This window comes from Pseudophryne corroboree, chromosome 6, assembly GCF_028390025.1.
Source record: "Pseudophryne corroboree isolate aPseCor3 chromosome 6, aPseCor3.hap2, whole genome shotgun sequence".
NCBI classification, from domain to species: domain Eukaryota; kingdom Metazoa; phylum Chordata; class Amphibia; order Anura; family Myobatrachidae; genus Pseudophryne; species Pseudophryne corroboree.
This window is the reverse complement of record NC_086449.1, coordinates 662,388,362-662,402,160: the sequence shown is the minus strand read 5'-3', so window position 1 is coordinate 662,402,160 and position 13,799 is coordinate 662,388,362. Positions and strand designations below refer to the sequence as shown.

The window sequence follows — 13,799 nt, the reverse complement described above, 5'->3', positions numbered from 1 at the left end:
CACTGCTGTCGAATTTCCAAACTTGAATTGAATATGCTTTTGTCGAATTGCAGCACTTGTATCATTGCAGAAAAGTCAAATTTGCAAAAATTCGAATTTCAAAAAGTCGAATTTTGAAAGTCCGTTTTTTGGTCGGAAAGCACTGAATTGCATTGACGATCTTTTTTTTTTGGCGAAAATGACCCGAAATTCGACAATTTCGGGAATTCGACCGCAATTGCATATACCCCTTAATCTTTCTCTAGCATCCATAAGGGAAACTGGGGTCTTAGTACGTGGGGAAAAGATGGGGTCCAAAGGGGACGCTGCACTTTAAATTTCTTCAACTGGGTGTGCCTGCTCCTCCCCTCTATGCCCCCTCCTACAGCCAGTTTAGAAAAATGTGCCCTCATGAGAGGATGCACACTCTGGAGCTCCAGAGGATTTTCTCTTCAGTTTATTTTAAATTTTGTTATTTTCGGTATACCGTTTGGGCAACAGTATACCTGCACCTTGGGAGTTAGGGGGGGGACTGTTACCGGTCTCTTAAGGCATCAGAGCCGCTTCCCCGCTGCGGGTGGTCCTGAGAGATTGTTGGTACTGCAAGGCATTGTGCCTTAGCGGTCACAATCGCAACACGCAGCACACCCCTAACATAGTCTGATGGTGAGAAGAGTGGGGAGTACAAACTGGGTGACCCGAATCTTGGTTCAGCGGAACGCAGGGGTGGCATATGGAACCCTCCCTGGGGGAATCCGCTACTGCCCCCCTGTGTACACTGGCAGCAAAAACTAGCATTTATGTGATGTTTTACACTAAATAGGAGATATTGCCAGTATAAATAACTACATAGCTCCGGCGCCATTACAAGGGGCGTAAGCTTCCTCAGAGCAGGACCAGCAGCATTTTGGCACCTTCCTCTGCATCTAGCAGCAGCAGCAAGGAGACACAGCTCCTCCAGACACTCACAGATACTCCGGAAACTGGTACAGGGGTGTAAATAAGGAGGGAGAGCCGCTGTAGTGTCCTGAAAAAGGACAATAATCCGGTGTTTCACTGTGATTTCTGTAAAGATACAGCTTGCAGTCTCGCTGAGCCTGACTAGCTTGGGTGTGCTGTCCCTTTCTCAATCTGTCTCCTTCTCACATAAGGCATTACGTAATGTAATACGTGTGTGTGTGTGTGCGTGTGTGTGCGTGTGTGTGCGTGTGTGTGCGTGTGTGTGCGTCCTGTAAACATGGTCAAACACCAATTATGCAGTGTGTGTTAAATCAGATTCTCTCCCTCTATGGCTGGTTCCCTTCTCATGTGAACAATGCAGCCAATCCTCCCAAGTTAGTGAAGAGGCTGGAGGGGAGGGTCAGTAGCCATCCCGGCTTGGTGCCGTAAAAACTATGATGGCAGATATGTCATCACAGCTCACTGCTAATACTCAGAAGATACAACAGAAGACAACACCTGCAGCAGGCTGTTGCAGACCTAGCTGCAAAGGCAGATGATAAACAACCCACTCTCCCTAGTTCAGGTCCACAAAAACGTGTGCTGCCTGATTTACTCTCAGATTCTGAGGAAGAGGAACAAGAGGAGGGGGAGGAATTAGATCCTATTACTGAGCCCCTCATACTGGCTATCAGAGATGTGTTAAAAATCCCTTTAGTAGACGCTGCAGCACCGCAGTCGTTTTTCTTAGCACAGAAAAAACGGTCACTTTTCCTGATTCTCCGGAACTAGATGACATGTTTAAGCAAGCCTGAAAAAATCCTGATAAAAAATGTCAGGTGACAAAAAAAAGTTCTTGTACACTTTCCCATTTGCCCCTGAAGGTAGGAAAAATTAGGAAGATCCCCCAGCCATGGACATATCAGTCTCCCGCTTGTCAAAAAAGGTGGTACTGCCAGCTCTGGGCTCCTTTACATTAAAGGACCCTGGGAATAGAAAAATAGAGACTACACTGAAGTCTATTTACACAGCGGCTGGCGTATCACAAAGATCTGTGATAGCGGGTTGCTGGATAACACATGCCATCCATACATGGGCGACTCAAATTCAGGAGGGTCTTTTGGGGGGGTGGTATATGCCCCTGGTTACTACAGTGAGCCTCATAAGACACATCCAAGACCATGCACACGTCCTGTGTGATTATCTCAAGGAAATAGGCGCTCTTAATGCTGGGACTACTGCCCTATGGCTGCGTCAGTGGATGGCGGATGCATATTCCAAGCGCAGTGTGGAGTCTCTCTCCTTCTCTGGGGAATGGCTGTTTGGGGTTGAGTTGGATATGTGGATTTCTAAGGTTACTACGGGAAAATCCATGTTTCACTCCTCTGGGGCACCGCCGGCTGGACGTTCCTACCCAGGGCTGTCTGCCCAGTCCTTTCGGTCTAACAAATTTAGATCTAGGGCCAGAGGTGCCTCCAATGCGAATAGAGGCATCAGAGGTAAGACAAGAAAACCAGCGATCGCAGGTTCTCAGAAACAGAGCACCAGTTCAGCTTCCACTAAGGCCTCAGCATGACTGTGTCCACCAACCCCGTGGGGATCTCGAGGTGGGAGCTCGGCTACGTCACTTCAGCCACATCTGGGAAAGCTCCTGCCAGGATACCTGGGTAAAGGACCTCATTTCTCAGGACTACGAGCTGGAGTTAGACAGCGCTCCTCCCCAATGATTATTCAAATCAAGCTTACCAGCTTTGGAGGATACGCGTGTTACGCTGCAACAGGCCATCCTAAAGTTGGTCCAGTCCCAAGCCATTGTTCCAGTGCCACTGCAACAACAGGGAAAAGGATACTACTCCAAAATGTTCATGGTACCGAAACCGGACGGTTCGGTAAGGCCCATTTTGAATCGAAAATCCTTGAACCCTTACCTAAAAGGTTTTCAAGTTCAAGATGGAATACTTGCGAGCATTGATTGAGGGCTTGGAAGAACGGGAGTTCATGGTCTCGCTGGATATAAAGGACGCCTATCTCCATATGCCGATTTGGCCGCCTCTCCTGGCTTACCTGCGGTTTGCCCTGCTGAACGATCATTACCAGTTCCAGGCGCTACATTTCAGACGGTCCACATCTCCGAGGGTGTTCACATCAGTGATGGCGGAGATGATGTTCCAATTCAGAGTCCAGGGGGTCTATACTGTCCCTTACCTGGACAATCTCTTGATAAAGGCAAGATCCAGGGAACTTTTATTGCTACATATAGACTGCACTATCCAACTTCTGTCACACCATGGGTGGATCCCAGCGGCTCCTGTTCCTGGGAATGTTTCTGGATACTGTGGCTCAGAAACTTTTCCTCCCAGAGGACAAAGCGAGAACACTCCATGAGATGGTCCAAATGGTTCTACGGCCCACTCTAATATCCATACATCTTTGCATAAGATTGTTGGGGAAAATGGTAGCCTCATATGAGGCGATCCAGTACGGAAGGATCCATGCCAGAACATTTCAATTCGATCTCCTGAGCAAGTGGTCTGGATCACATCTTCAGAAGCACCGAAAACAGCTGTCACCTCAGACCAGGATTTCCCTTCTGTGGTGGTTTCAGTCCTCAAACCTACTGGAAAGTTGAAGTTTTGAGATTCAGGATTAGATCAGTCTCACGACAGATGTGACTCAGATGATAGGGAGCAGTCATCCAGGGGGCTCAGTTCCAGGGCAGGTGGTCAGCCCACGAAGCACTACTTCCGATCAACATTCCGGAACTTCGGGTGATCTACACTGCTCTGCTTTAGGCCTCTCCTCTACTTAAGGATCACGCGATCCAAGTTCAGTCGGACAATGCCACGGCGGTGGCGTACATAAATCGACAAGGAGAGACAAAAAGCAGGGCCTGCATGTGAGAAGTGTCAAAGATACTCCTCTGGGCAGAAAGAAATGCAAGAGCAATGTCCGCAATCTTCATTCTGGGAGTGGACAACTGGGAAGCGGACTTCCTAAGTTGCCACAATCTCCGCCCGGGAGAGTGGGGTCTCCACAGTCAGGTGTTTCGGCAGACCATCGACCGGTGGGGCTGCCAACAAATAGACATGATGGCTTCTCGACTCAACAAGAAGCTTCACTGGTATTGCTCACGAACCAGGGACCCTCAGGCGAGGGCAGTGGATGCACTGACTTCGCCTTGGACTTACTGGCTGGTCTAAATGTTTCCTCCGATCCCATTGATCCCAAGGGTGCTAAAGCGAATCAGGAATCAAAGAGCCCAAGCAATTCTGATTACCCCGGATTGGCCTCGGAGGGCGTGCTATGCGGATCTTCTGGATATGTCCATTGAAGTCCCGTGGCCTGTCAATAAGAGATCTTCTTCAACAAGGACAGTCTACCCGGAGTTACGGCATCTTCGTTTTACATCATGGAGATTGAGCGGAACATCTTAGCTCACAAATGCCTTTCCAAAAAGGTTATTGCTACCATGGTTCAGACCAGGAAGAAGATATGTCTCTTGGTGCGAGGAACGCACGTGTCCACCTGCAGAGTTCCACTTGGGACGTTTTTTGCGTTTCCTGCAGGCTGATAAGGGCTTGCGTGTCAAATTGGCAGTGTTGCCTGAAGTTCAGACCTTCTTGCAAGTGGGTACTCCACATACAACCTCCTTTTGTGCTGCCTACGGCACCCTGGGATTTGAATGTGGTGTTGAAATTTCTACAGTTCTCCTGGTTTGAGCCTCTGACGGTAGAAGAAAAGTACCTCACATGGAAGACAGTGATGTTACTGGCCCTGGATTCTGCTAGGCATGTCTCAGAATTGGGGGCCTTATCGTGCAGAAGTCCCTACTTGGTCTTTTACGAGAACAGAGCGGAGCTCAGCACTAGGCAGCAATTCCTGCCAAAGGTCGTCCTGCGTTCCACTTAAATCAACCTACTGTGGTTCCGTCAGGTTCTGGCACTTCTGCTTTTCCAGAGGCATTGGATGCTGTGCGAGCCTTGAAGATCTAGATCAAGAGGATGGCTCGGATCAGGAAGACAGATTCCTTGTTTGTGCTATATGATGCACAGAAAAAGGGTTGTCCTTCTTCTAAGCAGTCCACTGCTCGTTGGCTTCATCTTACTATCCAACAGGCCTGTGTCGACAGCCTTACCTGTTCCGCAGTCTCTGAAGGCCCACTCTACTAGATCAGTGGGGTCATCCTGGGCGGCTGCCCATGGAGTCTCGGCCTTGCAACAATGTCGAGCTGCTACCTGGTCGGGGAAGAACACCTTTGTGAAGGTTTACAAGTTTGATAGCCTGGCCAAAAAGGATGCCCAGTTTGGATAGGCGGTGCTGCAGATGTCTCCGCACTTTCCCGCCCATTCTGGAAGCTTTGGGACATTCCCGTCGTACTAAGACCCCAGTATCCCTTACGGATGCGAGAGAATATAGGTTTTTAATTACATACCGGTAATTCATTTTCTCGTAGTCCATAAGGGATATTGGGCGCCCGCCTCAGTGCGTTGACTTTTCTGCAGCTTTTTCTTTTATAAAAGTTTACATGTTCATTACCAGCCGTTGCTGGTCGTTTTAGGTTGTTGGTGTGCTGGTGTATGAATCTCACTACTCACTGTTATGCTCCTTCTGTCAAGTATGTCCACTCTCCTTCGGGCACAGTTTTACCTATACTAGCTGTAGGAGGGGGTATAGAGGGGAGGAACCAGCACACCCAGTTGAAGAAATTTAAAGTGCGCTGGCTGCTTTGGATCCCATCGTACTAAGAACCCAATATCCCATATGGACTACGAGGAAAGGATTTACCGGTAGGTAATTAAAATCCTATTTTTGCAAATGCAAAGAACCCCTATAACCTTGTGTGAATTCTGCCACTCCCCCACAAAACACCTCTATGGTAAAATCAAAGCGCTGGAAAAGGGGTTTTGCGGAAGTTTGGGTACCTTATGTCTACAAGAACATTGTAGAAGAAAAGTTCTTATAGGAAACAATCCCAACCACAATGTCAACCCCATCAGAATGGTAATTAAAGTATTTTAATGCTGTCGTTCGCATAACTGTAAACATGGTGGGGGGGGGGGGGGTGTGTGTGTGTGTGTCGTTAGCATACACAAGGGTGCTAGAGCCAATTTCACAATTTATTATATACTGTATAATTCACGTGTATACGCCAAGGTCCAGTAAAATAAACCAAGCACCCATTAGTCTTTTCATAGATAAAGTGTATACATCTATACTGAATTATCTTTGCTTAATTTGTACTACTGCAACTGAAAGACAATGCTCTTACCTTGTGCTAAAAGAAGAGCCACTATTTCCTCATGTCCTTCACGTGCTGCTTCCATCAAAGGAGTATAGCCTTCATCATTTACCTCTTCTAGATTAGCGCCTCTTTCGATGAGAAGAGCTGCAAGTTCTACGTGTCCGCCACACGCAGCTAATGTCAGAGGGGATTCAAAAGAGTCCGCAGGCATATTCACCTGTGCCCCGCTGTCAAGAAGTAACCGAGCTACCGCAACATGTCCATCCTATCAAGAATATGCATAATGGTTATTTATCAATATCTATATTCAGCATTCATAGTTAAATATCTAAATTGTTTCCGTTTACAATATTTTGGTAATCCTCCAGAAACATATTTCTAAGGACAATACAATTTATAATTTTATACAGAAACAAGTACATGCTGTTTCCAGTAATGGAAGTTTGATTTCAGCAGGTCTTAAACAGATGTGGCATCACAGCACAATAAAAGGACAAATCAAAAACGCCTACAAGCAACCAAATCAAAAGAAAAGCAATCCTTGCTTTTTAGATATTACCCATACTAATGGAATCACTACATGAAAAAAAAACCCAATAAAAACTAGGGTTGTTGGTTAATGCTTATTTTCAGGCAATCAGGCCACAAAAAAACAAAAAATGTATTTAAAAATTGATAGTTTCACATAATCCAATATTTCCATTTTCACTAAAATCTGTACATTACATAGCTACGCTATTACATCTGTTGCATTCATAGCCAGTATTAAGACTTACAGCATTCAACATGTAAAGCAGTAAAATCTACTAAGACTGTCTATGACAAGCACAGTGAGAGTTGGGACAGTGCTCACACCCCTGCAGAGAGCCCCCCATATACTGGACATACAGGTTATGTTGGGACCATCTGCTGGTCACCATGACAAACTGTCCTTAATGGAGGAGTTGGAGACAAAGGACAGCCGCATGATAAACAGAAGTTAGAGGTCTGAACAGAAAAAGTGTGAAAAGAGGGGGAATGGGGTAGCAACATGGCATAAAGAAGGGGGAAGTACAATATGGCGGATAGGCGGGCTCCATGGTATGTCTATGCCTTGAACCTTGGACTTATGTTACCTGAAGTTGGGAGCAAAAGCAGTTTAGCTCAGTAGGGTACTGAACATAGGGAATGAAGGACAGGACGGTATAGTGTTTACGCTAGGCTGTTTTAGCAGGGCGCTGCGCCCTGCACAATTTTTTAAAGACAAAATCCGCCCTGCCCCTTTTGCGGCGCCCTGCTAGAACAGCCGCCCGCTTCCTGCCCTCCCAGTGTGTAAAGATGCCGTGTGCATTCACGCACTGGGAGAGAGCTGGGGGAAGCCCAGCACGCACGCCCCCAACAGTGACGCCGCCGGCCGCAGATGCCCCCTACAGCAACGTTTGTGGGCCGCACCGCCCACTAAACTGGCGTGTGCATGGCCACGCCCCCTATTTTACATGGCCGCTCCCCCATTTCGGGCGCGCGCCAATATGCCACCAGAGTCCGGCGCCCTGCCCTATTTGAATCCTAGAAGGAATACTACAGTACAAAAAAAATAAAAATAAAATAGTATTTTAATACCTACCGGTAAACCCTTTTCTCGTAGTCCATAAGGGATATTTGGGAAAACTAGTATGATGGGTTATAGACGGGGTGCAGATATACAAAGATACTATCTGCGCAATTCCCTCTTTATTTAAAGAAAAAAAACAGAGAAAACAGAAGGAAAAAATATGTATATAGAAGAATGAAGGGAAAAATAGAAAAATTAGAAAAAAACTACAATAAGGGTGGAAATAAAGTGGTGGTCCAGACGGTGCAGCAGATAGACAAACTAGTACCCTTACTAGCAATATTTAGCAGTAAACAAATATGATCTGGGCGCACCAAATGGTGGGAAAGAGGTAGAGGAACAGTCAGACTGATTTTGTCTAGGTGACCAATATGATCTTGGCGCACCAAATGGTGGGAAAGACTGATTTTGTCTAGGTGTATTTATTTTATGTTAAAATTATATTGTAAAAAGTTTAAAACACAAACTCTTCAAAAAAAAAAAAAAAAAGAACATATAATTAATTTTGTTTAAAACATCAACACATTCTCAATCAAGACATAACAGAATAGTGTGCTAATCTTTATATTTTGGTGATTCAGATGGTAGAAGATTTATACCCACAGGTACCACCACTGTACAAACGTCAGCCCACACATTGCATAGTGGGTAGTATAGAAGGTACAAGGAACTACTTATTCATTGACAGCTGCAAAAGAGTGTGAAATAACTTGTAATAGAGGCGACTTAAAAGCAGTTTTGGAGTCACCGTAAATTGTGCTACATTGAGCTGCGTGGGAGAAGGCAATACACGGCCATTAAGGCTTATATAAATAGTAACTTTCACATGGTAATAAGTTTTATCAGCGTGGGATGAACAGGTCCCGGGACAATCTTTGCCGTTAAGGCTGCCATCCAGCATTTGTTAATGTCTACATGAAGCACCAAAATATAAAGATTAGCACACTATTCTGTTATGTCTTGATTGAGAATGTGTTGATGTTTTAAACAAAATTAATTATATGTCCTTTTTTTGAAGAGTTTGTGTTTTAAACTTTTAACAATATAATTTTAACATAAAATAAATACACCTAGACAAAATCAGTCTTTCCCACCATTTGGTGCGCCAAGATCATATTTGTTTACTGCTATAGACGGGGTCCAAAGTAGCCAGTGCACTTTAAATTTCTTCAACTGGGTGTGCTGGCACCTCCCTTCTATGCCCCCACTCACAGGCAGTTATAGGTAAAAACATGCCCGAAGGAGAAAGGATATATAAGAGAGAAGGAACACGATAAACAAAAGGTGGTGAGATTTAAACACCAGCACACCACAACGTAGAACCAGCAGTGGCTGGTAACAACAACAGCAACAGCTGAAAAGGAACTAAAGAACAAGAACCTGCAGAAAAGTCCACGCACTGAGGCGGGCGCCCAATGGGGGTAATTCCAAGTTGATCGCAGCAGGAATTTTGTTAGCAGTTGGGCAAAACACATTCCTTAAAGCCACTGAGTGGGATCAGGATCCCCACTAACGGGATCCAGGTCATCCCCATCATCTTCTATATAGTCATCAGTATCAGATAATAGAGCAGGTGAACCACGCTTCCAAGGACAGCTTGTTGCAGCAGCTGAGTTTTCTGCACATTAGCAGTGAGCTGGGATGACATATCTGACATAGTCTTAAGAGACCCTAACCAGTGGGGCTCTGAACCCTCTCCCCCAACCAAGTCACTAATTTGCGAAGAATGACTGCATTGCTCATAGGAAACCGTCATTAGATAATGGAAAGAATCTGGTGTGAGATACTGTGAAATATGGGTAAGCACAAGCTGTGCAGTAAGTACAAACACATACACACAGACAGTTAGAATGCAAGCCTGCCCTACTTTATGTGGGAGGAGACAGAGGGGATACCAGCACACCCTGAGCTGCACAGCCCTAGTCCTAATGAAACTGTCAGCTCTGTAATCACAGTAGACACTACTAAATACAGTCCTAATTAGGCTCAGGATAGTGTACACAAGCGGCTCTCCCCCTTAGCTACACCCTGTACCAGTTTCCAGCGTGTCTGTGAGTGTGTGCTGTAGATGGCTGCTGTAAGTAGAGGAAGGCGCCAAAACGCCGCCGTCTGCCCTGAGGAAGCTCCGCCCCCTCCAATGGCACCGGAGCTCTACATCTTATTTATACTGGCAGCGTCTCCAAATAAGCTTAAAATCTCACACAAGTGCTTAGCTAAGCAGTTTTGTGCCAGTGTACACACGGGGGATCCTAGCGGGACCCCCTAGGGAGGGTGCCGTACACACGCACCCGAGGCGGGGTCCCTGGTTTGTACTCCCCTCCGATGTCACCTTCAGGCAGCATTCAGGGGTGTGCGGTGTGCTACAGCTGTGACAGACAAGGCGCCGTACCCCGCTGAACAAACAGCCCCTCAGGACGGTGGTCCTGCAACGGGAAAGCGGCTCTGCAACTCACAAGGCCGATGACCGCCCCCTCCCAACTCCCACGGCGCAGGTATGCTGTTGCCCAGACAGCATACCGAAGAAAATAAAAGTTTTAAATGAAATTGAAGAAAACTCTCTGGAGCTGCAGAGATGTGCATCCTCTCCTGGGGGCACTTTTTTTTATCTATAACTGCCTATGGGAGGGGGCATAGAGGGGAGGAGCCAGCAGACTCAGTTGAAGAAATTTAAAGTGCACTGGTTCCTTTGGACCCCGTCTATACCCCATCGTACTAGTTTTCCCCAATATCCCTTATGGATGCTAGAGAAAATGGTAGTATACCAAAACTGAGAATACTAGGTAATTAATTATCTCAATTGTTGCTTCAATATAGATCAGGTTAAGTAGAGTATAGCAGTTTAACCAGTCTAAACTCCTGGTTAGGTAGCCCAAATCAGAGTTTTTGCATATTTCTGCTCACCACCTCAGGAGCAGAAATGCATCCCTGCTCGGCACTCTCACCCGAACAGAGCAACAATTGAATTGCTCTGTCAGGCACCCATTACTGGCAGTAATAGGGGAGAGTTTTCCCAACAGAGGTGGATGAGGCTTATGTACTCTGCAAAGCGAGCTGCTTCCTGCAGCAGAATCTGCATAAGAGGACATACTAAAGGCCAATGACGAAGGCACTGAAAGTAGACTGAGCAGAAGATGTAAATATACATTTCCCAACACAAAGTCACCATAACTTTGCTTGCATAGGGACAGAGAGGTAAACACACATCCCTGGCACCAAAGTGAAGCTAAACTATATTAACACTTAGGAAATATTTCTCCTAAAATGACTCAGCCCACTAACCAAATACCAGGGTATTGTCATTTTGTATGGTTACCCATCACTAAAATAACTGCAGAGTCACTTGACTAACACAAGGACTAACACCTGGGCTTCAACTTCTACCGAAATCAAGTCCAACAAGTTATGTTTGTCGTGGCCCAGCAATATACTTCTCACTTTGCTGTGATAGGTATTCTTCATGTAGGCTTCGGACAGCCATTATACTACTGAAAAGCGCAAATACATAGCCGGACTGCTTCAGACTTTGTAAGACAGTTATACCACAAGTAATATTCTGTGATAATTTCTAAGTTCTAGAAAAGCAATGTGTACCTCTAAATAAGACAAAGGAGAAAGGTTTCAAGACTAAACAAATTCAGTGCTTTGTGCGGCTGCGCACATATTTCCCTGTTCCGGTAGGCTCAACATCGCAAGTTGTCCTGCACATCTACACAGGCATTGCGCCAGGGCATGATTCTGCCAATTCACACAACACATTTTTGTATAAAAAGGGACCCGATGTGAATAGCCACAGCTTTCTTCACACCAAGTTCTGTTGTGCTTAATCTGCAACATTGTGTGTTCCTGTGCCATTAAAGTCATAGCCTAACGACTCTAGTACTTGGATTTTTTTGCTAATTCTGCAATGAGTAAAAAATGCAAAAATGTAAAGAAATATAGAGTGCGCTACTGCTCTTGAAGCATCTCAGTTGCGCAGTCATCTCACGCTGTATGGCATATAGACGCTAGGTGTACGATGGCACATCTGTATTGTTAATATTACATACTCTTACCATGCAGGCCTCCATTAAAGCTGTATGCATCTCATCTGTTTTATGTTCTTGATCAGCTCCTGCTTCCAGCAAAAATCTAACCATCTCTAGGTGGCCTAAATATTAAAAAAAAAAAAAAAAGAAACAAATAAAATGAGAAAATGTAGAGTTTATACGAAATCAAACTACAATAAAAACATGTACGGTAATTTGAAATAACTGTATATCCCCCAAAGTACTCCACGGCAGATATTACAATGGGTAGCTTCCCTTCTAGTTGACAAAAAAAAACACAAATACACAAAACCCACACAAGACCCAGATGTTATACAACAGGCTTGATTCAATGAAAAGTGATGTTAATAGCATCTGGAAGGAGGTATTATAATTCAATTGTCCACATCGCTAGTCGGGAGATGCCAGTTCTCATGTCTTAAGCAAGGTGTAAAGTCACAAGAACTAGCATCTGACTTAAGGGTCTGCCGCGATGCTGTTTGCATCGCGCTAAAGTCAGAAAACAGCATTGTGGCACTAGAGTAGTCTGATTTTTGCTCACACCTCAGGAGGAGTGTGAACAGAAATTCTCTGGTCATGCTTAAACAGCATGCGGAATTGAATAGCTTCAGTACTTCCTACCCAACACTATTAACATCGCTTTTTATTGAATCGAGCCTTGTGTTTCCTGTGTCTGAGTGACTTCAGAGGGAATCTCAGAAAAATATATAACATGTAACATGGGTGGGAAATCATGTTTTAATGGCGGCGTCGAGGATAACGAGTTTTATGGTAAGAACTTACCCTTGTTAAAACTCTTTCTGCGAGGTACAAGTCTGGACAATGGGGTGTAGAGTAGGATCTTGATCCGAGGCACCAACAGGCTCAAAGCTTTGACTGTTCCCAGAATGCACCGCGCTGTCTCCTCTATAACCCCGCCTCCCAGCACAGGAGCTCAGTTTGTCAGTTGGTGCTGCAGTAAGCAGGCACTTAACAGAGGGGCTGCTCCAGGCAGCCCTAAGAAAAGCTTTTTATGAGAACGGTGGTACAGACCCTCCTGGATACAGGAGTCGTAGTACAGGTGCCTCTTGCTCAGAGGGGCCGGGGGTACTATTCTCCGCTGTTTCTAGTCCCGAAACCGAATGGGTCCTCCCGACCCATTCTCAACCTCAAGGCACTAAACAAATTTGTGAAGGTTTCCAGTTAGGTATGGAAACCCTTCGCTCTATAGTTCTGGCCTTGGAACCTGGGGACTACATGGTCTCCCTGGACACACAGGATGCTTACCTGCATATTCCTATAGCAGTGTCACATCAACAATACCTGAGGTTCGCTATTGGCAACCTCCATTACCAGTTTCGGGCGTTACCTTTTGGTTTAACAACGGCTCCGCGAGTCTTCACCAAAGTTATGGCGGTGATGACGGTGGTACTCCGCCGTCAAGGGGTCAGGATATTGCCGTATCTGGACGACTTGTTAATCCTGGCAAATTCCCCAGATCTTCTCCTGCGTCATCTGGATATGACGGTCCGGTTTCTACAAGCCCACGGGTGGCTCATCAACTGGAAGAAATCCTCCCTGGTTCCAGCTCAGAGCATGGTGCATCTGGCAGCGCTGTTGGACACGCACAACCAGCGGTTGTTCTCGTCTCAGGAGAAAATCCTGAAACTTCAGGACAGGATTCGTTGCTTCCTTTCTCGTCCGCAAGTGTCGATACATTCGGCAATGCAGGTGCTGGACCTCATGGTGTCAGCATTCGACATGGTGGAGTATGCTCAATTCCATTCTCGCCCCCTCCAGAAGCTGATTCTAGCCAAGTGGGACGGCCTGCCTCACCGGATCAGGTCTCACATGATCTCTTCGACTCCGGAGGTCCGTCTGTCGCTGCTCTGGTGGCTCCTGTACCGACAATTGTGCAGAGGCCGTCCCTTCTGGATATCCAACTGGGTCCTGTTGATGACAGATGCCAGTCTAAGAGGTTGGGGCGCGGTGCTGGAGCAGCACTCCTTGCAGGGTCGGTGGA

At 46.0% G+C, this 13,799-nt stretch overlaps 1 protein-coding gene across 2 annotated transcripts in view; it reads right to left on the bottom strand.

Annotated features, from left to right (window-relative positions):
• ANKHD1 (ankyrin repeat and KH domain containing 1) overlaps positions 1-13,799 on the bottom strand; it is a 411,439-nt gene that overhangs the window by 262,105 nt on the left and 135,535 nt on the right. For both annotated transcript variants that reach the window (XM_063928239.1, XM_063928240.1), the window contains exons 7-8: positions 11,804-11,898; positions 6,188-6,425 (exon numbers count right to left, since the gene is read on the bottom strand). In XM_063928239.1, the coding sequence (XP_063784309.1) occupies positions 6,188-6,425; positions 11,804-11,898 (333 nt within the window). The remainder of the gene's footprint in view (positions 1-6,187; positions 6,426-11,803; positions 11,899-13,799) is intronic.